Source organism: Gallus gallus, chromosome 2 (assembly GCF_016699485.2).
Source record: "Gallus gallus isolate bGalGal1 chromosome 2, bGalGal1.mat.broiler.GRCg7b, whole genome shotgun sequence".
Taxonomy (NCBI): domain Eukaryota; kingdom Metazoa; phylum Chordata; class Aves; order Galliformes; family Phasianidae; genus Gallus; species Gallus gallus.
Window position 1 is genome coordinate 20854761 of NC_052533.1, and position 26324 is coordinate 20881084.

General features: G+C 40.5%; 1 protein-coding gene across 15 annotated transcripts in view; it reads left to right on the forward strand.

Moving 5' to 3' along the window:
• ADAM22 (ADAM metallopeptidase domain 22) overlaps positions 1-26324 on the forward strand; it is a 130894-nt gene that overhangs the window by 96743 nt on the left and 7827 nt on the right. For 2 of the 15 annotated variants that reach the window (XM_025148403.3, XM_040693071.2), the window contains 14 exons: positions 275-355; positions 582-632; positions 927-990; positions 2697-2802; positions 3418-3534; positions 4220-4388; positions 5359-5467; positions 6426-6516; positions 7726-7743; positions 10434-10628; positions 12800-12900; positions 13438-13504; positions 16483-16593; positions 18699-18785. In XM_025148403.3, the coding sequence (XP_025004171.1) occupies positions 275-355; positions 582-632; positions 927-990; positions 2697-2802; positions 3418-3534; positions 4220-4388; positions 5359-5467; positions 6426-6516; positions 7726-7743; positions 10434-10628; positions 12800-12900; positions 13438-13504; positions 16483-16593; positions 18699-18785 (1367 nt within the window). The remainder of the gene's footprint in view (positions 1-274; positions 356-581; positions 633-926; positions 991-2696; positions 2803-3417; positions 3535-4219; positions 4389-5358; positions 5468-6425; positions 6517-7725; positions 7744-10433; positions 10629-12799; positions 12901-13437; positions 13505-16482; positions 16594-18698; positions 18786-26324) is intronic. The other 13 variants (XM_015281971.4, XM_025148404.3, XM_040693038.2 and 10 more) reach the window with 13 other exon arrangements.

A 26324-nucleotide genomic window follows, 5' to 3' on the forward strand; every position in this document is an offset into this window, starting at 1 on the left:
CTGCAGTGTTGGTGTGATGGGCCCCTGGGGCCCAGGGCAGCTCTCATCACCTGGGGGTGAGGCGATGGCTCAGGGAGCAGTGCCACTCATACCAGAAAACAGCCTACAGCTCGGATGATGTGATGCCCACCCAAGGGGAAGGAAAGCCTTCCCCCCTCATTCACAACCCTACTATTTCCCATTCTTTATTTTAGTTAAAATGTGAAGAAAGTATTGCATTTAAAGCAAGACGTGGAGAAACCAAGATACTGATTTTTCTGTCCTTTTTCTTCAGTTTGAACCTAAGGGCGTTTTGTGCCGAGAAGCAGTGAATGATTGTGATATTGCAGAGAACTGCACGGGAAACTCCAGTCAGGTGATTTTTGTATCTTATATCCCAGAAATGAAAACAAAAATGCCTGTTGTATATCGGTCGCTATGAATGTTACTGTTTTGTATGGTACGATGTATAAAAATTGCTACTAAACCTTGTATAAGCTCAGAAGTAAAATATGAAAATGAGATAATATTCCATATGCCACTTCTACACTTTGTTTCCAAACATTTCTCAATGATCTACTAGTTATTTTCTCTCTCTATAGTGTTCTCCCAATATTCATAAAATGGATGGATATTCATGTGATAACAGGCAGGTAATTATCATTTCAATTTCTTTTCTATTCTTAATGCTTTTATGGATTACGTCTTACAGAGTTTGGTTTAAGAACTTTGGAAGTCAACTGGAACAGTGTCACTGAATTCCTCTTTTTTGAGTGCTGGCCATACTGTGGAGCTAAGCATTTAAGTAGGATCATATTTAAGTAGGATCATACTTGACTTGCTAGAAAATATGGCAAGTCTGTATATTTTGCAAATGCTTCTTTTTGTTCATTTGTTTGAAAAGCAAATTATTTGAAGTTGTTTGTATGTGTTTTCTTTCTTTTTAGGGCATTTGCTTTGGCGGAAGATGTAAAACCAGGGACCGACAGTGTAAATATATCTGGGGTGAAAGTGAGTAAATGTTAAAGTTTCTAAGTTGGTTATCATTCGTGTGGCTTGAAAATAATCTTTCCTGAGAAAAATTGTGGGAAAATGTGCACTCAGAACCGCTGAAAACAACCAGGACTGCATGTTGTAAACAGTATTGACTGTGATCCAAAACTGTGCTCCATTTTGATTTTTGCCCTTGAATTTTAGTTTTTCTTTTGAGCAGTTTTGGTACTCCTCAAACTTTAAACTCGATTTTTTAGCTTTATGCTGTTTGTTTCTGTCTTAGTTCCGTGATTTTTTGTTGATGTCCTAGTGCTGACTACATCACCTGGTTCACCAGATAACACATCCCTCGCTCCTTTTTGTGGCATAAGCTATTCATCAGACAGACCTGTGGCCTATTCTGAAATATAGGAAAGATTAAAGAAATTGCAGTGGACAGTCAATAAGAACAACACAGTTCAGCATGTGGACTGCATGTCTCTCTTTGAAGACAAGGCTTCCTAAAATGATGCCTGCTGGCTGTGGTGAATCCTTTTGTTAGGCAAAGTATGTATTTAGCTATCATTCACTTAAAGCTTTGGCAGTTCAAACAAACCTGCATATGTACAAGAACCACATATGCAAGAAGGAAAAAATAAGTGATTCTTTTGGTCTGGACGATAATGTATATCATCTCATCAAGTACAGCATATCTGTAGTTATTTTCCTTTTGCTACTGTAGATATTTTCCACTGCCTTATGTTTGATTGGCAGTGTTCTAACTGTAAGAGAGGTTTGATCATTTTATGATTGGAAAATAAGGAATAATGTTGCATTGCAGTACGAAAAGGTGCCATTTACATACTTACCTGAGTTGAAAGCATACAGGAATTTCTATGTGGTCACCTCTCTTGGACATCAGATATGTTACACATTTATATTAATAGCATGCAGACTACAACAGTTTCAGTGGTATGTTTACACAGAACCTTTGGTAGGATGAAAGCACTTTGAATGGCTTCATTATGTTGGGAAATTATAGGAATGCAGGCAATGCTGAAGATGAGTTCCTTATGCAAGGCACAGAAAGCTGAGTTTCAATTTGTTTTAGAGTTTGACTCAAAAGTATTGATAGCTTTGGAAAGCCTATGCTAAACAGCAGGATTACTTGGATGGTGACAATTCAGCTGGAGGTTTCATGTGAGCAACTCCCTTCTAAACCCCTGGCATGTCCTATAAGGATATTAAGCTGTTGGTATTTGTGCTGAATGTGGTGCTTCCTAAGCAAGCTTTGCTGGTTAGCTTTGATGAAAAGGGACACAGAACACCTTCTCCCTCCACCTCATTCCTCGTCTCTCTCCCCTACATTTTGTTTTTTCCTCCTCTTTTTCAGCTCTTGATCTAGTATTGATTACCTTACTTGTATGAGACTGAAGTCTTATGTTTAACTTCTCATTAACAACATAAGGAGCCTACAGTGACATTTATTGATTCATTTCAGTGGCTTCTGGACATTTTGGGCCAACAAATTTGGTCAATATGAACAAAAATTTTAAAAGAATCCTGTCAACAATTCTCAGTTTTCATTAAGAATATCTTGCAGAGCTCCACAGCGCCCCTGCAGACCATGATACTGCACTTGACAGATTGGGAAGCTCTGCTTACTATCATGGTGCATCCCTGTTTCCCAGGACTTGGCTTTTCAAAGTCTTCATCACCTGAGGAGAAATTTGTTTCTTTTTCAGAAGTGTCAGCTGCTGACAGGTACTGCTATGAGAAGCTGAATATTGAAGGGACTGAGAAAGGAAACTGTGGAAGAGACAAGGACTCTTGGATACAGTGCAATAAACAGTAAGTTGATCCATTTAAAAACAGCTGGTGTGGGATTTTTATCCCTTCTTCAGTTCCTAAGGTTGCATGAAGACGCCTCTGTACAGAAGTGTGTCCTGTTTTTTCATTCTAATTCTGCTTACAGATCCTTTCCCAGCTCTCTGTGCAGATGTGGTAACCTTACTTTTGTTCCTTTACAAACTCCTAAGTGAAAAATATGCATTAACATGAGAAAGGCCTTACCCTCCTAGTTTGACAATGTGCAAGTCCCTGCACACAAGTTTAAAGTCCTTTTGACAATTGTGTCTCTAATTCCTTTACATATGTTAGAGACCGCTTCTACTGCTTCTCTATGGGACAGCTGTTGTACCTTAATAGGATATTAAATCAATTTGATGTGGTTTGTTCTTGAAAATTCTTCATTTGCAGAACATTGTTGATAATACACCACAAAAAGCCTCATTCTCAGGAGAATAATTTTTGTGGGAAATAGGACATTATTTACGGCAATTCTGTCAGTGAGAAAAAAGCAAAGAATAACAAATATGTTGCAAAGCAAGTGAAGAAAAACACAATTTTTGATCATGCATTTTTCTTGAATTTTCTTTTTTGTATCTGTTTATTTTCTCAATGCAGGGATGTGCTTTGTGGATACCTTCTGTGCTCGAATATATCCAGTGTGCCCAGACTTGGAGAACTTGATGGTGAAATCACCTCATCAGTCTTGCAGTTTGGAAAAGTCTACACTTGCAGGTAATTAGAAATCCTGAATAGGACTGTCAATATGCATCTTGCATGGAAAAGCAGCTTTCTCTGAAGTGGAGAACTGTTTCCATTAAAAAAAGAAAAAAAAAAAAAGAAGGTGTCCCATTAAGAAATAATTATTATTCCAGCTCAAACTTTGTTAACCTTCTGAAACTTTACTGTGTATGGAGAGCACAGCTGTTCTGAAGACCTCTTTGTGTAGTTGTCAGTTTTGCCAATAGAGAGAGAATGCTTTTCTGTGGCCTCTCAAAACTACATTTTTTAATGTTTGTAGCATGCTTAATTTGCTGAAAATACTTAAGTTGCTGCACTGCTAAAGCTAACTAGCAGCTTTGTGCACTGCCATATGTTAGTTTAATCCCAGTTATAGACCTCGTATGTTTTAACAGCAAGATGAAATAAAGTCCTGCATAAATAAATTCAGTGTTTTATACAACACAAGCTCTTATGCAAGAAAAATGCTGTTTTCATTGTTATATTTATTCAATGTAGATATACTCCATTTTGCTTTGCTTCACATTAGGGCTGGTGAGATAAATTAGCCAATGCTTACTCTTCCCTGGTCCTGTGCATTACATAATGCAGACAGAAATGAAGGTAGCAGCCCAGAGCACAGTTTCTCAGGTGTCTGGTAAAAGCACAAGTCTCTAGGGTCTTCCTGCTTGTCTTATAGTGGTGCGCATGTGAAGATTGATGAGGAGACGGACCTGGGCTATGTGGAGAACGGGACGCCGTGCGGGCCAAACATGGTGTGCCTTGACCATCGCTGCCTCCCCATCGAGTCTTTCAATTTCAGTACCTGCCCGGGCACCACAGACACCCAAATCTGTTCAGGACATGGTGTATGTCGTTATACTCTTCACTTCTTTCTTCCGTTCTGGCTGAATATACGGTATTGTGTAGTAGAGTAGCTAGACCTTGCAGGAAGCCAGCAGTGTGACTCTACAAGTCTTTATACTGGAGGAGACATATCAGTGAACATAACGTGTTGCAGTCAAAGCATCCTAAACTATGAGTCAGAGTAAGCAGGTATTAATTTTACAAAAATCTTGCCAGCCATCACTTCAGCTAACTTGCTTCATATTTCATCAGGCAACATTCAGAAGGATATAAAGGTTTTATTGCACTTTTTTTAGAAAGGCAGGGCTCTGTTCTTCCAAATGCTCTTTTTAATTATCTCTGTTGCGTCAACAGCCAAGGAAATTCATAAAGTCATTTGATTTTGTTGGCTGAGAGTTAATTCCCTCCAGATAACGGAGCAGTGAGCTGACTCCCGCCTCTCATGGTCACCTTCTTTGGTCAGTGCAGACCCTATGGCTTTCCTGTGGCCCTGGCAAATTCCTCTGTACCTCACACAGTTTGAAAGAGTGTCCAGGTCCCCGTGGCTTGTCTGAGATCAAAGGAATTGTTCTCTCATAATGCCTTTTGTCTTCTGTGCTGCATGAAAGCTCCCTTTATTATCTGAAATTAACCACTTCTTCATATTAAAAAAAATAATTGAGTCTTCTAAAGCAATTTTAGATGGCTCTATTAAATATACATTGAATTAAAAATATATTAATGTACTCAGTATATCCCACTATGTGATACATTACATAATATATTTCAATATAATACATATATAAAGTGTAACAATGCGTTTAATATATTTATATCTAATACATAAATTAAAAATTGCTGTATATTAAAAATGTTATGAAATATTTTGCAGGCAGTTAAAGTTGGTGCTATCCAACTGTACCTATAGTGTAGTTTAATTATGGGAATAGATTAATTTTATTATTTTATTCTGAACGACACTTTTGGCTGCAGGTTTGTAGCAATGAAATAAAGTGTGTCTGTGACCGATTCTGGGGAGGAGATGACTGCAGTTCTCGCATCAAAGATGATGTATATTTTTATAAAGATGCCATCAACAGAGGTATGTAGTTATAATTTCTTAACAATAATTAGTAAAGCTTGGATTTGAGCAAGTTTCATTAAGCAAAACTAGCTCTGTGACTCCTTCAGCTAACATGAAACATGATACACTGGTACGAGCCTCATTCCCTTCCTTCCTTGTTCAGCAGAAACACTCATTCTCAGTGCCACTCATGAGTATTTGGTGCAGCACTGGTGACTGTCACCTCACCTGTGTGTCTAGTTGTGCCTTGCTTGCCCCAGACATTTCAGTGGCCTTATTAAGTGCATTGATAGGTTAGGACAAACAAAAATGTACTAGTTCTTGTATCTTGGTGGAAAGGTACAGTTACTTGCATGTTTCATTTTTGTTTCATTTTTGTTTGTAGAGTCAGTTTTTTATATGCAGAGTCATTTTTTAATATGCAGATTGTTGACACACAAGTTTTAGCCTTTTACATTTTTTTTGAGTGAGACTTTTATTCCTCTTAAGGCTTGCGTACAAGAGGAAGATAAATTGGAGAAAAATGAGGGTGTAAATGTTTTATATAGTCATTAGAAATTGCTCTGTGGGGCAGTTTTTCTGTCTTCCAGAATGTCATTTCTGGTCTTTTTTAGATTTTTCAGCAATGGAGAAGTTTTACACAGAGACAAAAAGTCCCTTTTATTTCAATGTAAGCATTTCGTTTACTAGACAAATAATACAGTTGCAATAGAGTAGTTTAATACTGATGACATTATATTGGTACACCTGGCACAACTTCCCAAGTAGCGAGCATTCAGTTATATGAAGAAGACAGAAGTCAAAGTTTGATTTACAAACTTGTTATGTCCATGTTATACTTCGATACAGCATTGCTGGTTACAATTAGTCATCCTAATGCAATTTGTTCAAGCAGGTTTTTGAAAAGTAGTGAATTTACTGTTCTTGTATATTTTATTCTGAAACTGCATATTTTTCCCCTTTCTTGTGTTTCTAGGTGTTGTTAGCACAAACATAATAATAGGGGCTATTGCTGGCACCATTTTAGTGTTGGCTCTCGTTTTAGGAATAACTGCATGGGGTTACAAGTAAGTAAATTGCATTCTTCTTTAGTTAAGCTAATTTAGTTAAAATGTGCTTATTTAATCTGATAATTGGCTACATTTTGATAGGAACAATTCAAACATCATCCAAAGAAATCCAAATTTGATTATATTTGTACAGTATCATTTTTTTGTAGTGCTAGCATTTCTCAAAGAATCCTTAGATGTATATGTGACTTTGCTTTTGGAGGGCTTGATCCAGGTTTGAAATGCCAGAGTACAGTCTGATTCATTTACAAACCTTTCCTAATGACAGAATAAATTTAGAAAGATTTGCCTTCAGACAGTAAAGCGTTTAACCACAGGTCTCCTTAAACAGATATTTGTATTGAGTCAGCTTAACCCCAAATCAATTCAAGTACATACTTTTGTGAGAAAGACCTGCAATTTGTAAATAGGTTGTGAGCTCTCTCCTGATGTAGAACTGTAGGTGTTCTGCTCACTGAAGGTCGAAGTGGATTGTTTTAATCTGACTGCTCTTTTTCAGTATTTCTCCCTTTGTGAATTTCTTCTAAAACCAGAGAAGTGTAGTTCTTTTGCATGTATTATTAGTCAGGTGCTTATTTGGTCACCAGTGTTTAAGTGAGAGCAACTGTCAGAGTCCTTCCTCCATGGGGCACCTGGGGTAAGCTGAGCTGCAGGCAGTGCTGCGGCCAGGATGTGGCCCCATGGTTTGGCATTATAAACTGGCATGTCCCCCAACGTTACTCTGAGGTAGGCTGAGGGCAGCTAGAAATATATAAAGAAAGAGGCCTTTGGAAAAAAAGCACGGAGGATTAGGATAGTAAAAAGACAGGTTATGCTGTCATGATAGTTCAACCTTAGCTACTGGCAGTATTTGAAAATCTGGGCTTCTATATCGAGTACGGCTCCAAAAGTTAAGGGCTAGTTTGGAGATTAGACAGAGAGGCTCACTTTTGGAAGTGAAGGGGAAAAGTGCACCATTCATCAGCAGCATCACAGTAAATAGACTTAAAATTGTCATGAAGGGTACCTCCAGGTCAACACTGACTTCATCCATCAACATGAGTGTTTTTCCTTGTTTATTCTTGTTTATGTTGATGTTTATTTTAGAATTGGATTTTGTTGAAAAATTTTGAGCGAAAATTTAATTCTGTATATGTTTTACTGCCCATGTGTACCTGCATACTGATCATGTAATCATATTTCTTTCTCTTCTCTTTTTGTGGAAAGAAACTACAGAAGACAGAGGTATGTGATAAAAGTAACAGAACGTATTTCTGGAAAATTCTGAAAATAGCTTTTCTTGCTCATTTACATGCTATGAAGAAAATATAGGGGTGATGAATTATCTTATTTTTAAAAATATTTACTTGAATATATAAAATTGATATTGATTCTATACACATTGCTTGAAATCTCAATTTCACTGGACTCATTAGCAAGAGTAATGTTTACCTCTTAGAGCATTTTAGGAAAACAGGAGAGTATTCCAAGTAAAAGGCTGAATATCTGCTATTAGGGATGAAATTGTCCTTGAGAGGCTGAGGATTGAATAATTAATATTCACATGATGTTCAGGAGCCTTCTGAGACAAATTCATTTCCAGAGCTGCTTTGCAGTTAATGCAAAGTACTGTGCAGTTAAATTGGTGTGTGAAAGGAGAGCCCATTCCCTCCAGCCACCCTGCTGAAGTATTTGTAGCCAAATCGTGGCACCAGCTTCAGCAGAGGCCTCAGCTTTCACACTTGCAAGCGGGTGGCCCGAATCCAAACAGTGACTTGGGGTTCAACTCCCAGAGGACCACCATCATCTGCTTGGCAAACCAATTTGGGAAGGAGATCTGCTGCTTCTCACATGCTTCTGCAGACGGAACGTTTTCTCAAATTCTCCTGTTTTCTGCCCATATGACCAGCCCCTGATCCAAGCTGTTACTTTGTGTGTTGCTGCTACCTGTTGTGCTTGTTCTCCACATCCCCTGCCTGTGTAGTGCTTCCTCTGCCAGGCTCAAAATACTTGCAAAAAGCAGAAAAGCTCTGTCAAGTGCTGGTTATGTTGTGCTCAACAAGGTCAGAGAGGAGGCAGAAACAGTTACTAGAAGAACTCAAAGCAAGCATTATAGTTGGACTGGTAGGTAGAAAATGTCACCAGGCACAAGGAAGGAAGAATTTGGGAGTTTGGTGGTGCTGAGTGGTGAATGTTGCATCCACAAACACGTACATAGCCCTTGAGTTACTCTGTGCATGTCAGTGTTGGCAGAGGACAGAGCAGTGGGAGCCTTGAAGTATGGGAAGAGACTACCGCCTGTGCAATAGCACTGGAATACTAGAGAATCTAATGCTTTTCAAATTTCCTAAGGGTGTGATCAGTTTGCAGCTGTGTCTGTGGGCATGGATGGAGAGAAACCAGCATAGGTTGTGTCTTTTGGTGGTGATGGAGGGATGAAGATACTTGTGAAGAAAATGAAGTTTGTGGAACTATTCTGTAGAACTATCTATTCTAAATAGAATTATTTTGGATATGTACACAGAGTGCTCCACAAGCCCTAAAAACAGGCATCCACCTCAGTGTCTTTCATTTTTAAATTGTTTATTGTTAGTCCCTAAATACAGATGAAGACAAGCCATTGCGATATTTTTAAGCATTATTTAAGGAATAGTATTTGGTAGTGCTGAGTGAAACAAGGAACCGGAAAGTAACAAAAGGAATGAATTAGCAAGGATCCTGACAGCTGGGATAAGGTGGCTGTATGGGAGCAGCTATTTCTGACCAGGCAGTGAGAGTGCACTTTGCTAGAGGAGCCCTGGGGAGCAGGACTGTGCATACTCTGTCAGTACTGAAAAGATGTAGTGGCTGAGGAATGGGAACTCAAGAACTGTTAGAGAAATAACATGCAAAAACTGTGCTACATTAGTGATTACATATTTCAAATACTTCAGGACCATTATAAATTCAGATCTTCTGGAATGAAGAGAGACCAGCTCCAGTCTGGAGTTGGACATAACCTATGTATGAATCAATCTTCTGATAAATGTGCATCTTGATAGGGGAAAACTGAAGCCCAGAGTCCTTGGACAGTGCAGGGATAATTAAACTGCTTGTATTATGATGTAGCCAGCTTTCAGATGAGCAATTTGTATTTTCTGGCTTGATGGAATTGTAACTGGAATATTTAGATTGGAGTTTTTCAGCTGGCAAAGAATTTACCGCCTGAACAAGAGTGGCATAGCTTGATTAAGACTTCTAATGCATCATTTTGTGCACCAAAACCACACTTCTGGCACTAGAAAAGGGTGAACTGTTCTCAAGTTTGTATGGTATTACTTTTATATGTCTTGGCAGACTGAAGCTGTTGCAGTGATCAGTAGTCGCTGAGATGCTCTGACGCTGGCATAAATTCCTCCGCATATGAGGATAATTAATGAACAGGAGGTCTTTCCCCTCCTGAAGTTTAAACAACTCATTATTGTTATTTCTGAGTTCAGTACCAGTCACAGAAATTGAACAGAAGGCATCTATCTCAGTAATCATCCAGAGGGAAAAACACATTCACTTTTCCTGAACTCCTCTTCGACCCGGGCGTGCACTGCCGGGAGTACCTTTCACTACCCACACAATGAGCCCTTGAAATGTCTGAGCTTAGGTATCCAACATCCCAAGAATGACCAACTTTAAAAACAGTGATCAGAGTTTATCAGTGAAATGTTCCTTGCTTTTCCCTCCCCAGACCACATCGACCCCTTTCCTGAACCATCAGAAATATGCAGGAGTTTTCTCTTGGGTAGTTGAATTACTTCTTATAGATTGAATGTGCGTGTTTAACAGGTTTCCTCAAGGATCACGATCCTTGCCTCTTTTCTTAAAACTGATATTTGTGTGCATTTGTGTGCGTACTCATGCCTGCCATGTTCTCTGACTCTCCGATGTTTGTTATGCTTCAGACAAATACCCCAGGGAGATTATGTAAAAAAGCCCGGAGAGGCCGACTCTTTCTATAGCGACATGCCTCCTGGAGTCAGCACAAACTCTGCATCTAGTTCTAAGAAGAGGTCTGCTTTTCTGTCGCATTTTCAGATTTCTACCTGTTCCATCACCCATTATTCCATTAGTCAGAACATTTCATTGTTTTGCAGCAGGTTTGATTCTTTCTTCTTTCTTTGTGGAATGTTACGGTTGGCATCCTTTGTGCTTTGATTACTGATTTTTTTTTTCTCACACGCCCTGAGCTACTAATTATTACGATTAGATCAGAATAAACGTTTTCCAATGGAAGCCAACTTTGGGCAGTCCGATTTTCATCACTTTCCTGCTTGAAAATCCCTTTCAAGTAGACTACAGTAATAACTGCTGAATAAAAAATATTAAAATTAAAAAAACACACTTTTTATCATCTTTGTCATGTAATCAAAGAAAAGGAACACTGTCTTGCTTCAATAATAAATGTAAATTGTTTTTATACCTTTATTAATTGGTGTAATTAATTCACTAAGTTGACCTAGACTTCTGGATAGTATCCTTGCTGTCTCATAGTAAGGATGATGGTACTTACATTTTATTCCACTTTCACGTATTGGACTAATGTACTAAATGGCTGCCAAGAGTTATCCTAAGAAATGATTCCACAAAGTCTTTTTGTAGTTTCTTGCTTGCTGTTATGAGTAACCAAAGAGGGCATTAGATTTTTCCACTGTTCAGATTTCGCTTATAATCTGCTATTGCTCTGATTATTTACAAAAGTGAGTATTTAAAAATGGAAAATTCATTGAAAACATTGTGAGTCCTCTGTAATTGCTGAGGTTCTGAGGTTATGATGCTTCAAGTCCCTCTGTAGTCAGAGATGCTTTAATTGAGAAAATGTTCAGCCAGCACTTTAAAATAATTTATAAGAAGCTGTGAATGTCATTGAAGGGACAGACACTCTTGAACTGCTTCATAAGTAAACTGCAATCTCAGTTCTTGTCTCACTGAGCAGTCAGTAGCTGTGCTGTTGACAAAGCCATTCTCTTTGTGGCATTTTTGATGAAAGTAAAGAGAAATATATGGAATGGGTACATTTGCAGTGCCATTGGGTATACCAGCTTGAAACTACATGCAACTTAATTCATTCTGATCTTATAAATATTTTATTAAGAAAAGAGTGGTAGTATGTAATTATTTCCAATTTTTAAATTCAGTTTTTTAGATTTATGAGTTGTTATTTGTTTCCAGGAGTAAAAAAAATTTTAAATGATACAGTGTTTGTGTTGGAGAATCTTTTCTCACGTGTGTAAAATAAAAAAAAAAAAAAAAAAATCTTGGAGAAGGAGATTTTTGTATAGGTTTGTGTAAGCAGGCTTGCGTTCCAGTTAAGAAAATATTTGTTTTCAAATGAATGTCGTTCAAGGTGTTTCTTCCTTTGTCCTATATCTGTGTTTCATACTCCATTTCTTTCATGTGTTTTATTTATTATTTGTTCTGAAAAGCTAATGATTTCTAAGGTCTGTCTGTACTAGAGAGGTTTTTTGTTGCCTGCCACCAGTTCAGATACGTTGTGCCACTGTCAAGTCCAAAAAAGCAAGTCTGACAAATATTCCATTAACATTGTGCTGGACCTGTCACAGCGCTCCCATTTCAATGCCCAGGGACTATTTCCTACCTTTCAAGTAGGCTGTGATTTGCTCTGGGTGGAAAGACTGATGGCATCTCTTCACAGGTGTTCAAATGACTGGGATACCAGCCTCCTGGGCTTTTCCTTGCTGGAAAACCTTGTGAAGTGTTAGTAAGTATTCACAGGCATTCAAAGATTAAAACATATAAATTTATAATAATTCTTGTTGTTGTGAAATAGCAAACACCAAAGGCAGTACATAGCAAGCCTTTCCTGGACCTGAAGATAGATGATTAGGAGGAGAAAATGATCACCAAATCTCTCAGTGGATCTGTCAGTTCTCAGACTGTCAAATATTTCATGTGAGTTTGAATTAATAAAGAACTAATAAAGCCCTGGGCTTACTTCATTGTGCCTGTGATTAGCCTTATCTTCTGGAAACTGAAGAGCATCTGTCAGATGCCCGCACTGCAAGGAGAGCAGAGATGGAAAAACACAAGAGTGTTCAGAGTTTTACGAAGCAGAGAAATACATCTTTTAAGCAAAACTTCTTCCTAAGAAATAAGCCATCTATTCTGACCAGTTTTGCTAGTGCAGACAGACCTTAGGCTGTGTTATGGCACTGACTTTGGCAATGTAGCTGTCTCTGAACGGCTGAGCTAGCATTTGTATTGAGGCAACACCCGTAACAGTAACTGCATCTGAGCCCTCCTATTCCAGGTCAAATGGATTATCTCATTCCTGGAGTGAAAGGATCCCAGACACAAAGCATATTTCAGACATTTGTGAAAATGGGAGGCCTAGGAGTAATTCTTGGCAAGGTAAGTGTGAACCTTTGTACTGGTCACAGTGGAAACCAACATCTGTGCCACTGCTGCTCTCTGAATGCTTAGGTAATCTTAGGAGAGCAGCATGACTCCTTAAAATTCTGCCAGTTGTTAACCTGAAGTTAGGATTTAGCAGTACCCCGCACAAGCTTTATCACATAGAATTTGGAACTAATATCTGCTATTTCTCCAGTGTGAGTTAACGTGAAAGAGATCAAGAGGTCCATTCACTTTTGCCAACTTTCATGATTTTATCATGCAGTATCTTTTTTCTTGAAGTGATTTTTTTCAAGTGAATGCTGAAACTAAGTAGTTTTCAGCTCTGTACAGATGCAGCAGAAAGTAGTAGAAGATCACCTAAATATCGTGTTTTCCCAGTCTGACGTAATTCAAAAGAGACTGACCAATGGCTTTTAAATGGTCATAGCTAGTGACTTGTTGGGAATGCAAAGAGAATATACAGTTTGGAATGGAATATAGGTTGGTTTCAAGATATTTTACCATCTGTCTTTATCCTTTGATTTCTTTCAGGTAATATAGGAGGAAACAGAAAGAAAGTCAGAGGCAAAAGATTTAGGCCACGGTCTAATTCAACTGAGTAAGTCTGAATTTACAACAGCAAAGCCAAAAAGTACAGTTTTCATACTTCTGTTTTATAGACCAAGACAAAGAGTACTGAAAAGTAGACAGAAGCTTTTTTGCCCTGTGGCCCATTCTGATTGCTGACTGATAATGGCTGATCCGGTAATGGTTTGGCTAATGTATTTCAACCTCCTTTCATGTATTCTTTAAAAAATTAACTATCAATTTTCTTTTTTATGTAGGCATCCTCACAGTCATTCCCATAGCAATTCCCAATGATGGTGGCAGCGTGCACCATCACTACAGCCCTTTATCTACAGTAAACTGCCATTGCTGAGTGTATCCTGGTTCAATATTGAATTTCTGATAACTCATTTCCTCCCCTTGTCTTCACCTTGGGTTGGACCATTGCAGAGTTAGAGATTTGTATCTCTGTGAACCTGCCTGGAGTCTTTAGGGGAGGTATCTTCTCTAAGAGTGTCCTGCAGTTCATTGTTGTAAGCTAGCAAAAACTGAAAGACCCAGTCTTGAGTAAGCCATGACAGTCCTTACCAAGTGACTGATCCACATACCCCTACAGCATGACTTACAGTTGTATTCTATACTGATGTGGTAGTTACATTTACTGAAGAGCCCATGAATTCAGTGCTTCCCATGGGGAAAGAGCCTTTTGCTTAATCCTACTGGTTCAGGCTTCTTTCATGACTGAATGGGGAATGGCTGGAAACATCATCTCTAGACATGTCAAGCACTGACCGGCTTTTACAGCACCTACACCCCACAGGAATGACCCCTCTGTGACCATGACGGCAATGACAGTGCCCTTTCTCATACCATTAGTACTAACTTTGCACCTGTATGGGCAAGCGGGCTTGATACCAACCCTGCTGGAACTAATACTGCTATCACCTCTCTGAGCCCTGCTTTCTGCAATTTGGGGAGTTAAGTTTGTTCTGAAAGTTTTCTTCCACCTGCAGTGAACTTTCTTGAATCAAGTAGGCTTAGAAACATTCATGGAGAAAACTGTCTTTCAAATGACAAATAATAGTTTCATGCACAAAGTAATTATGACATTACATGGCCAAAATGGTCACATGGAACCAGAAATATTAGCCCCAGGCCCTTTGGAGAAGCTTATCAAGTGCCCGTGCTTTTGGGTCTTAGTACTGATATGCCCTTAAAGGAATGTTATTTTCCTGGTTTTCTTTTCTCCTTGCATGAGACAGTTTGATAAAAGTGAAATTAATCTGACCAAAATGAGATTGCAAGTTCTTCTTTAGAAGATTGTCCTTTGCTTTTCTTCATTTTCTAATTGAATTCTCAAACAAGATTTATAAAACCAATATGGTTAAACTAATTATGTCATTATTCTATTGCTCAGCATAGGTGCAAACCGGAGCTGGATTTGATCCATAAAGAATGAGACCAGAGCAGCTCTTTTTATCCCAGAGTGAACACAATTTGTGGGAAGAATATAGTTTTCAGTAAAAGCAAAAAAAAAACCAACCCCTCTAGTGGACACATATTTTCCTCTGTGCTGCTCAGCTGCTATACATTTGCTCCAAGATCTTTAGAGCACAAAATAATCGGGTAGACAGTGTGTGAGTTAGAAATCTTTTTCCCAATGTCATTGGTTTTTTTGGGTTTTTTTTAGAGGTGTCCCTAAATTCCCACCTGATTCTCAGCTGTCCTTCCTGCTTCTCTCTGTGCCTCTCAACCCAGCAGCAGCCCTGGTGCTACCCAAGCTAGAGATGTAGCACTGCATGTTCTGCCTTTCAGAGACAAGAGGCTCCTTCTGATGGGGCCTGTCCTGGATTGCATGAGACCGTCTGAGTCTCCTTGGCAAGTCCGTCACTTGCAGAGGGTTCTCACTGCACCAACAGTGTGCTGTGAGATTTAGCAGGGAATGGAGAGAGAACTGCCCAGGGCACACAGCAGTCTGGACAGTGAGATAATGTGCTCTCAGAGAAGGGAAAATTGACAGAGAATGGTTTAACCATGGCCAACTTATTCATAAAAAAAAGAAAAAAGAAAAAGAAAAAGGTGAGGGATGCCTTAGAATTTGTGATGGTTTTTCCCAAATTTACCTTCTTACCTCCTCTGGGAAACACAGAATAATCTTAAAATTTGTTCTGAAACAGAAAGCCCACCTATGTGACCCCTGCAGGTCCAAAGAATACTTACTCAGGAAGAAAATAGGGGAGAATGCTGTTGTTCTCTTATTAGTATCAGGGACAAATAGATCACCCACTAGAAGACAGTGTTCATTTGTGCCATACCTTGTGCAGAATTATTTTTTTTACATGTTCAGGTGCAGACTAATACACTTGTCTACAAAAGTATCTGACATTCATCAGTCTGCAGTAATTGCGCATACTGTGCACAGTGTTTTTTTGTATACAGCACCAAATAACAGAGAATTGTGCCATTGGTCATTTAAATGATGTTTTTGAAGCACTGAGCAAGGTCTGGGCTGTGCAGCCCTCATGAACAGCACTGACAGAGGGGCTGCATGGGGCTGTTCCTGAAACATGTCCTGATCACACCTCTGTGCATCCTTTTGTGCACAGCAGATCCATGGCACAGGGCGTCTGCTGGGAGTATTGCTCTGCAGAGACTGCTAAAGCTCTTTTGGGATGTATTAAATTGTTTCTAGGTGTTTTAAAACAAAATTCTTCTTCATTAAAGGCAAGTGGTTCAGTTCACACAGAAGCAATGCCAAAAGGCTAAATGTTTCTGCAGCTTTTTCACATACGGCCTGATGAAAGTGATTAGAATTATCCAAGAAAGATGGTGAAAGTTTTCTGAATAAGCTGAATTTTAACTGGGAGCTTGTGGTAAAACAGGTCCCGGGAAGCGTGTGCTTTGCCAAATAGCAATTCTGCTCTCTGTTAGTTTGCACTGCTTTTCCTATAAGCATTTATCTTCCTCGTTGTTATAACTGATGCGAACATTTTTGGCTTAGACTCTCTATTATATATTGTGTTTTTGCAGCAGGGTAACCCATGCATCTGAGCCTGGGCTTTCTCTCGCCCACCCAACCCCGTCCCAAGGCATAAGCCCAGAGGGCTCTGACCCCCCCCAAACAGGGAGCCAGGATCACAGGTCAGTCTCACCTGCCCCTGCGCTCTGGGCTGCCGTTCTACCCCCTGACAGTCCCTTTCCCTCAGTATCCCCCAGTGCCACTGCGGCGAGACGCGGTGACTGCTTGGAGGTGCTCCTGCTGCCCCCGTGCTAGCTGGCCTTCCTCCTCCCAGCCCGAGGGTACCAGTATCCCCAGCCCAGGTCTTTGCACTGTTGCATGTTGTGCTGCAAGCCAAATGGAGCTGTTGGTTGAGCTGTAGGCTTATGTGTAAGAACACCTTGGTTTTTCACTCAAAGGAAATGTGGGTTCTGGCCTTCACTAATGATGTGGCCATGAAGATCAGCCTGAGAGCTTACAAATGGGATCACTTAGTGGTCTGTGAGTTTCCTGAGTTCAACACTTCTGTAACAGGCAGATTGGGGTGGTGAGTGATGGCCTGTGGTACAGCCCGAACAGGGAACCCCGCCGCACGGCGGTGCGACCGCTGCATGCTTTGATACCACCCTACACTTGGTTTTCTAATGCAGGGAGCCAGACTGGGAGTGTTTCATGGTTACCAGAAGAACCTTTCAGATGAAAAAATCAAGTCAAAAGTACTACAGCGATGTCTGATGTCCAAGAACATATGTAGTCGCAAATAGTTAATGCTAAAACCCAGACCTGTTAGTTCCTGATGATGCTGGTGTCAGCCTGTGGCTCCACTTGCAGTTCTTCTTGTGCTGTGCTACCTTTGTTGACGATTTCTTTCCCTAAGAGCCAGAGCTGGAAAGCATGAAGCACTCCTGATTCCTTATCAGTAAGCGAGCTGAGGAAGCTACTTAGAAGCGAGCACTTGTGGCTGAGGGCGAGAACGTTCGAAAAGCTGTGGCTGCGCTTGTGCGGGGCGGGGAGAAGTTCCAGAGCCAAAAAGGAGGCCTAAGCAGTCAAAAAGTGCCGCTGCTTTTGTCTCTGACGTGGTCTGAAATATGGGCAGGGTTAAAGGGCATGGTCTGGCCCCACCAAACCCCACCTGAGCAGTCCCTTGTCAGGCCTGTTCTCATGTGTGAGGTCAGTGGAATCTCTTTCATAAGGATGGTGAGAACTGACACCAGGTACCAAAACTAACTTAAAAAGATTATTTTTTTCCCCTTTCCCTTGATTACACGTTATTTCCTGATTCAGAGTGTGCTAATCTCCATTAAATGAAGGTGATGGTTACAAATAATTGTGAAACTGTTGCCATTTTTATACAGCAAAACCAGATTTAAATTGGACCAGACAGGTTGCTGCTTCTACGCTGCCCTTCTTTCCTTAATGTTATGAAGGGGGAGAAATTCCCTCAACTTGGTACCGGGGGTTAAGAAAAAACAGTCAAAAAAAGTTATCTTCTTCACTAGTAACATTATTGTCGACTAATTAAACACCATTTTTATTTCTAGTTTTCATGTAGCTATTATGAGTATGTAGCTCAGAGATGTTTTACTAAAAATGGTGGTTTTGGTATCAAGGTTGCTTCTGTAAAATGGGAGATAGCCCTGCAGCCCACCTCCTTGAAAGCTTCTTGTGGTCCTATCACAGGAAACAATCATAAGATCAGAGGTTTATTTGCACATAAATGCAAAAACTGCCACTGCACTGACAAGCAATTCAAACCTTTTAACATACTGAGGCTGAAATTCATTCCTGTAGAAGGGCCGAGCCCAAGTTACCATACTCGTTTTGCCATTGTCTTGCAATTTGCTCTAGATGGGTACAAACCTGTATCTGCAACGGGCAGAACTGCAGGACTGGAGCCCAAATCCCCCTTCAGCCTTATTTTGAGATCATGAGAGAAGTTGAGAATATGAGCTTAATGCTGGCCCTCTGCCTAGGAGTGAATTTTGCCCTTAGGAGAGAAAATGAGTGATGTATCCTTTCATAGAATTTCCAGATAAATAAACCAAACATGCGAGTCTTGTTGTAGTTCAGATTTTCTCATGCAGTTGTACACATTACCTAGTCCTCACCCTACATCCATACTGATTGATTTGCCATATTCACTTGCATTTTGGGGATGAAGACATCCTTGCTAAGCTTGTGCTGTGTGTTCTCAGATTTTCTATTCTTGTTCTTCTGCTTTCTCTGTTCCTTCCATTGCTTTCTGCAGGTATTTAAACCCATGGTTCAAAAGAGAATATAATGTAGCTAAGTGGGTAGAAGATGTGAATAAAAACACTGAAGGACCATACTTTAGGTATTTTGTAAATTAATTCTATATCTTTTTTAAGAGCTGTTCCAGCATATACAAATATCTTGGGACTCCTACCTTGTATAAATCAATACAAGTTACTGTAGGTGCAAAGGGCCCCTCTTCTTTTGCTGCATTTTGATGTCTGTTTTTGGCTTCATGTGCAATTTACAATTCTTTTACTGAATGTTTTAATGAAGCCATTGAAAAGGGTGTGTGTAGTGCATGCATTCCCACCATCATCTGTAGCTTGTAGTAGCTTTCTCATCATTTTATGCCAAGTAGTGTTTATGGGCATGAGACGTATTTATCACTAATAAAGTAGTATTAACTTAAATAGAATTTAATTTACTGAAGCAAACATAACACATTCACTCTACCCACTGTCTTATATAGTGCATACTAAAATTTAAATGAAAAAAAAAAAAAAAAGTAGTGGTATTTTACCCTCACCATACAATGAAATAATGAACATTGTGATTGGATAAATAAATGTATGAGAATATACTCTGTGCTCTGTTTATCAAACAACTAATGAATCTGTTACAAGTGAGTGTAGGGTTCTATTCCCAAAATCCTTTGTTTTTGAAAGGAAAACGTGTATTCAATGCCTTCCAAGTTAAAGAGAAGTGTGCATGAGGCTGGCTTTCCCGCTGTACATAATCACAAGTCTGTGTTCCCCAAGGTGCAATCCTGCCACTGAACAAGCAGTCTGTATCAGCTGGAAGAAAACAGCTAGCATAGGGGAGAATGGAAGACAATTTGTGACAAAGGATGTAAAACACTGTAAGCTGACATACCAAACAGGAGGCTCAAGCAAGAGTTATAGAGATGCAAAGAATAAAAAGTGCAATTTTTAGCCAAAACAGTGAAGGATGGTAAGAATGAATAGATAGAAATCTAACAGTAATTATGACACAGGAGTGGACCTACTAATAGTGCAAAAGGGCAGAAACATTCACTGTGTGTGGTGTTTATTTGGAGAAAAATGTGACGGGGTTGTAGCACAAGATGTTAATGAAACGCTTTTATTCTGATAGTTACACTGGAAGGTATTAAATAGCAGCTTGGGAGTTTAGTCATCTTTAGAACTGAAAATCCCTTGAAGTCTTATAAGAGCTTAAAATAGTCATTTTTTAATATCATTTACATTTGCTTTCAAGAGTTGTTAAATTGCAGAGGAAGTTGCAGAGAAGTGTTCCAAAAAGCTATCAGGTCAGATGAGGTGAATTTAAGCCTGCCAGCCCTGAGTAGTGATCCCTGATGCAGGAGTTCCAGGTTTCAGGGAGGATTCTGTGGTTGTGCTCATCAGCGTTGGCCAGGTCAGGGTATTGGTGCTTCGACATCTGAGCAGGTGATTGTGAGCCCAGTGGTTTAATCATTGGTGGTGTTAGCAACCAGGTCCAGTTCCGGTGCCTACGGTTTATGAAGCTTGTTCAAGAATGAAGGAAATTTAGGCGTGCAACCCAGATAAACCTTAGGAGAGCCTTCAGGAACTCAAGCTGTTTGGTTTTATGGAGCAGTTAAATGCCTAGTTGATCATAAAATCCACGTATCTGCACATGGAGCAAAACCTTGATGGGCATTTAGATCAATACTGGTAATGATCAACGTTCACAGGAAGGTGAAATTAGGCAAACTCACACTAGGAATGAAGTGTGTGTTTATGGGCAAGAAGGAAACCTTTTCCTGCAAATGCCCTCTGGACCTGTACTGTTGAGGCAAGGCAGTCAGCCTCCCACCGTGACCTCACCTCCCTGCTGCCTCTCTGGGATGTTCATAGCCGAAGCCCTCTGGCTGCAATAGACAGAGACGGTGCTGGTACATAAAGACAGGAAGTTTAAAATATGTTACTTTAATCAGTTTAGCTAAACAGGTTCAAATTCCTGGGTGCATACTCCTAATTTGGTTTTCATTTTTTAGCATCAGTATTTTTTGATTTAGTAACCAGATTAAACTGACAGGAGCATACCCCAGCCCGGAGGGTTTTCCCTGCTGCAGTGAATGATTCACATTTCTAATTGCATTTGAGATAAACCAAACATTTTTTGTGTGCAGATGAGGATTAAGCTGACCCATGTGAATTCTTAGGGCTCTGTATCAGCAGAGATGAAACCTAAATTAACAATTTTGCTCCACAGAAACTTACTAATGACTGCCTGCAGCAGTAACTTTAGAAATGGGAGAGAAGATAGCATAAATTCAGAAACCTGTGTGCCCTAATTAACTGAGGGTAACCACAGAGAACTGTTCTGCAGGGATATTATGGAAGGCAAAGGCTCAAATCTCCTGGGATGAGTTGCCATGGGCTTTTGAGGCTTTTTTGAGAGGCTTTTTGAGAGGTTCACTGCATGGTGCTCCCAGAGCTCAGGCACAATCATGGTGAAACTGTTCTTGGTAGGAATGTACTGTTCCTTAGAGCTGCATGTCAGAATGTCACATAGTTGGGTTTTGATCTTTGAAATAATTCACAAAAAAAGCCCCAACCAAATCTTGTTTAGAAAACCAGAAAGTCAGGCTGAAGTTGAGCTGTCTGGCTGATCTTCATTTTAGGAATCACAGCCTAAGGCTCTCACACCAGATCGTCAGCCTGGAGGTATTTTGTGTTGTGAATCTTTGATTCATCTTTTCCTTTAAGGAGATCTGAAAGGAATACTGCTCTTTTGCTTGTTTCCCTGTAATTCTGTGAATAATATCTTGATGACTGGTGCTGTTGTAGGTGAACCTGAAGTAGGAAAAACCAAAAGCACTTCCTACAATTCCGAGGAAATTTGCACATTTCCAGAAAATAGAGACAGAAGGTATCAAAAAGACTTTCTCAGTCAGCTTTATATATATATATATATATATATATATATATATATATATCTGTATAATTCTAAAATTGCCTCCCTGACACCTGGTGTCCTAGTTATTAAATTTAAAGAGTTATTAACTTTTTTTTTGGTCTAATGGGAATCTTCATATAATTACTTTTTATTAATAATAACAATAGTAGCTCTGTTGCTAGAAAGCTTCCAGCTGTGAGAGTTTCTTCTATAGGAAAGGAAGAGCTCAAAAAGTCTCATTTTCCTGCACAAAGTCTCAGCTAGATGTTGATTTTACATGCCAGACCACAGCTGTGTAACCCCAGCGATAATCCTGGGTGGGAAATCGCTTCCCAGTTTCAGCATTGCTGCAAGGGGCAGCTGCTGTTGGTGATCTGGGGCGTCTTAAAAGATTCAGGAACTACAACAGTGTCAGAAAATGAGCCATCAGAATCCCCAAATGTAGTGCTCATATGTACAATTATAGACCAAAGAGATGAGAAAGTGCCCTCTGAAGCACTGCACTGCCTACGTTTGAATTCTTGCAGATATTTATGGGTACCTTAAAATCTTCAGGAGTATTTAAAAACAAACAAAAAAAAGTTGCAAAGAAAACATTTATTTGGATGGTTTATCTATAAGGGAAATGGTCATCCCAGATGAAAAACGTATTGGCAATGGGATGTGTGGCTGGAGCAGAGCTCTACTGCTCTGCTGTTGGGCAGAGACCTTTTCTCTTAGGATTTTATTTCAGTAATTAGGCAAAAGAGTCCATTAAAGCATACGAGTGCTTACTTTGGGAGCACGGCTGGGCAGTGCTTGGGATGAGGGCTCCAGGCAAAGCCTCCACCTCTCCTGCAGCTCCCGTAGGGCTGAGCCCCTCCTTACCCCTTACTGTGCTTCTCCCATTGAAGAGACCTGACATGCGGCTGTTTCCCAGAAGGAACGGCATTAAAATTCTGAAATGCTTCACCACATCAGTGGTTTTAGGAGACTGCAACTGCCTAACATAGGTTAATTTATGTCGCTGACATTCTACGCAGAGCTGCCCCGCGTAAGCAGATGTCAGGTCAGGCTGATGTATACAAGTTTGAAGTGCTTTCCCTGAGCTGACTTTTAAGTTATTTTAGACTATGAAACAGAATGAAACACAGCTCATCAACAGTTCAGATCTGTCAGGGCCACTGCTTTGAGTTTGGCTGAAATGACACTTGTAGGGTACAAGACATCTAGTTGTGTGACCAGGGGACAGTGTGCAGTGCCAGGATTTCCCCCAGTTAGGATAAGGGAAGGGAAAGCAGGCAGATGTCTGTCTGCCCAGGAGCATGTGCAGGCATCCTGCAGCTCTGTAGCATCTTCTGGACCCCAGCAATCTCCCCACACAGTTAGTTTCAGCTTCTACAACAGGAAGACAGACTGTAGTGGCATCTTGCTTCCTCGTCAGAAATGAAGTCTTTACAACATGTTAGGTGCATGGCTTCATTCCAGGTTGGTGGTAAATCCTTCAAAACTGTGTTGGAGGTTGGGCTGCTTTCATAGTTTCTTGTATAGGGTCAGCTGGAAGCAGTGTTTGTCATGAAAGCTAATGGATGTGATAGCAGGAGAACTAAAACCCCAGTGAAAGCTGAATGGATCCCTCCCTTGACCAAAACCGTCAAGTTTTGCCTTCCTTTGACCCTGGCATTACCCTCAAGTGTCCCTGAATGCTGTTTCTTCCACCTCCATAAATGAGAAAGGTCATTCCTGGCTCTTTCTCATTTAATGTACATGTAAATCTGGGATACACAGCACATACACAAATGCAGGGCAGAACCTGGAGGGTGATCAAGAAACCCAAACTACGTTTGTCACACAGGATGCATCCTCAGATCTGTGGGCACACATTTGATGACTACTGATATGTTTTCACAGTCTCCATAGATGAGACAAAATATGACAAAACCCAGCACCTAAGCCTACAGCAGAAACAAGCGGTGAGAACCTGTGAGGAGAGGGCAAGGTCATTTATTTAAGTGTGCAACTGCATTCTCAATGTGTTTGACCTGAAAAGTTCCCAAGGAGGATGCACGTGCTGCTCCCAGAGAGGTTGTGGCTTTGCACATGCAGGTGAGCAGTGATGTGCACACTGATGATGTGTGCAGACTGTAGGTGAGCGGGCAGCACGGAGCGTGGCTGAGAGGAAGAAATGGAGGCAGCTGCACTGGAGGTCTGGGCTTCCAAACCTTCCAAAATGGCAGCATCGTGTTTGCCGGGGGGTTTCACATAGTTTTTAAAAGCACTTCCATTTGGGGCAATTTGTTCTCTTTCCTCCAAATCTTTAAAATATTAGTTGCCTACAGTATAGGATAAAATTCCACTACTGCATCAAGGAGGAGAATTCTTCTCTCCCACCACCGACGTGTTGCTCCAAAAGCTACTAGTTTAAGGTGGTCACCTGTGAGGCCTCTGCTGAGTGCAGTGGAAAGCTTTATGTAGCACACATGGATGAACTGTAGAATCACCAAATGGCTTGGATTGGAAGGAACCTTAAAACCCCCCCCAGTCCCAACCTCCTGCTGTGGGCAGGGCTGCTCCCCTCCAGCTCAGGATGCCCAAGCCCCATCCAACCCAGTCTTGAATGCTTCCAGGGATGGGGCACTTTATGTACTGGAAGGCTGTAATGAGGTCTCCACGGAGCCGCTCATCTCCAGGCTGAAGAAACCCAGCTCCCTCAGTCTGTCATCATAGGAGAGGTGCTCCAGGTTTCTTATCATCTTTGTGCTCTGCAGGGAAAGGTTCCAGATGCCCCATTCCTGGGAGGAAGTTGCTCCTTCCAGGATCACCTACTGGTGTTAATGTACGGGTAGATTGGCTGTGGCTTTCCTTGTTGCCACAGCCTACTCTTGTGATGCCAAAACTACCCCTAGAAAGAGCCTACAGTATGCAGGAGGCAACCATGGTACCTGCACAAATAAACAGCTTTCTCATAGGGATTACCAAGCAAGATCTAATATGCTTGCTTCTTTGCTTCTAATCTCCAGGTGCATCATTAGAACTTTACCCATCAAGATTTTAAATCCCACTGAAGGATTTTTAGGCAAAATCCACAAAAGAACAGATTACTAATAGTCTGTAGAATCCACTCGCCTTGTCTTTCCCCCTTCTTCCTCTCCTTATTTTTTGAATTTATATCCATTAATATTATTTTTAGTGATCTTTTTCTGTCCAGATTGGGCACAGATGGAGAACTTGGAGGTCAGTGAGCAGCAGAGCACTGAGCAGGTTACCACTGAGAACCTTTCCCTGGACTTCTTCGAGAAATAACCTGTTGTGTTGCTTTGCAGTTTGGTGCCCATATCTGTGATGCTGGGCAGATGAATTTCCTGTTTTACACAGCAGTAGCTATTTAATCTTTTTTTTTTCCTGAAAATGTCCAGTTCATCTTAAAAGATGATCAGAGTGTATGTGTTAAGGATGTACTTGTTAATGTTTGGATAATTGTACTGACTCCAAATTTCTAATTGCTGTTTAGAGGCTATGGCGTGAGGCATTATAGCATCATGAGCCAGACTGGAGAGCTGTCACCATATGACTTCCATTGACACCTTGTTGCCCATGGCTATCATCAATCATTATTTGTATGGCAGACAAGAGAATGTGCTGTTGTAGGGAGTTACAGGCACAAGAAAACAATGTGCTAGTCCAAAATAAAATAATAATCATTTAAAGGTGAATGATTTCACTTAAATAACAGAGGTACAAGACAGTTCCAGACACAAAAGAACCCCTGGCTCGTCCATAGCCCTCTCTAGACAGACGGACCTGATCCTACAGATCCCAGAGGCAAGGGCCATCAGCTGTTAGCCAGGGCTGCTCCCTGGGGCTCCTTGCTATCTGTGGTGTTGGTAGTGGTGCTCAGCACTGGGGCCTATGGCTGCTCAGCCCCTGCTATGTGTGTGGGGGTTGGAAGTCTGTCTGAGGGGACTGAGGGAGTGCTTCCATCTCAGAGACACACAGAAAATAGTAGGCAGCAGTTCTCAGGGAGGCTCTGGGAGATGTGCCTGCACTCGTAGGAGGCCTCCTTAGAAAAATGCCCTCATTCTGCAGAACAGAGCAAAAGGCTAGGGGTGTCTCTCATTTTATACTTTGAGCTTTGGTTGTTGTTGGTTTTTTTTCCCCCTTTTATTCTGCCCAGATTTTGAGCCTAATAGGAACCTCTCAAGTGGGAAAAGTGCAGATTCTCAAACCAGAAGCATTAGAGTTTTTTCTTGGGTATAAAATTTCAGTCAATAATGTGCTGCTGCCTTATTGACTCGAAAAGAATGCCTTTCATGTGATTCAAACATTTACTTGCTCCTGCTTACTCTACTCACCTTGTACAGAAATGCTGATTGCCATTGACTAATCAGTCCATTTTTGTATATTCTCATCAGACTCTTTCTTTGGCTGGAACAATATGCACTGTATGATGCTTGCATGTCCAATAATTTGTTATTAGCACTTTGTATATGCCTTTGTTCCTTCACAACTAACAGTTTGGCCTCCAAGTGCATGCATATGTGTAAATTAATGCATTGTTGTAAGATAATAAATTTATTTGCTATGTTTGTATCAATATAGGAGGTGTGTAAGATATGTTTAATATCTGATAACTGCCTGATAATTTAGTCATCCACTGGCAGAAAACACTGTTCAGTTTGTATTTATACTATGACTGCTTCAATTTAGGATTCATAACACCATGTCTTTTAGTTCTGTT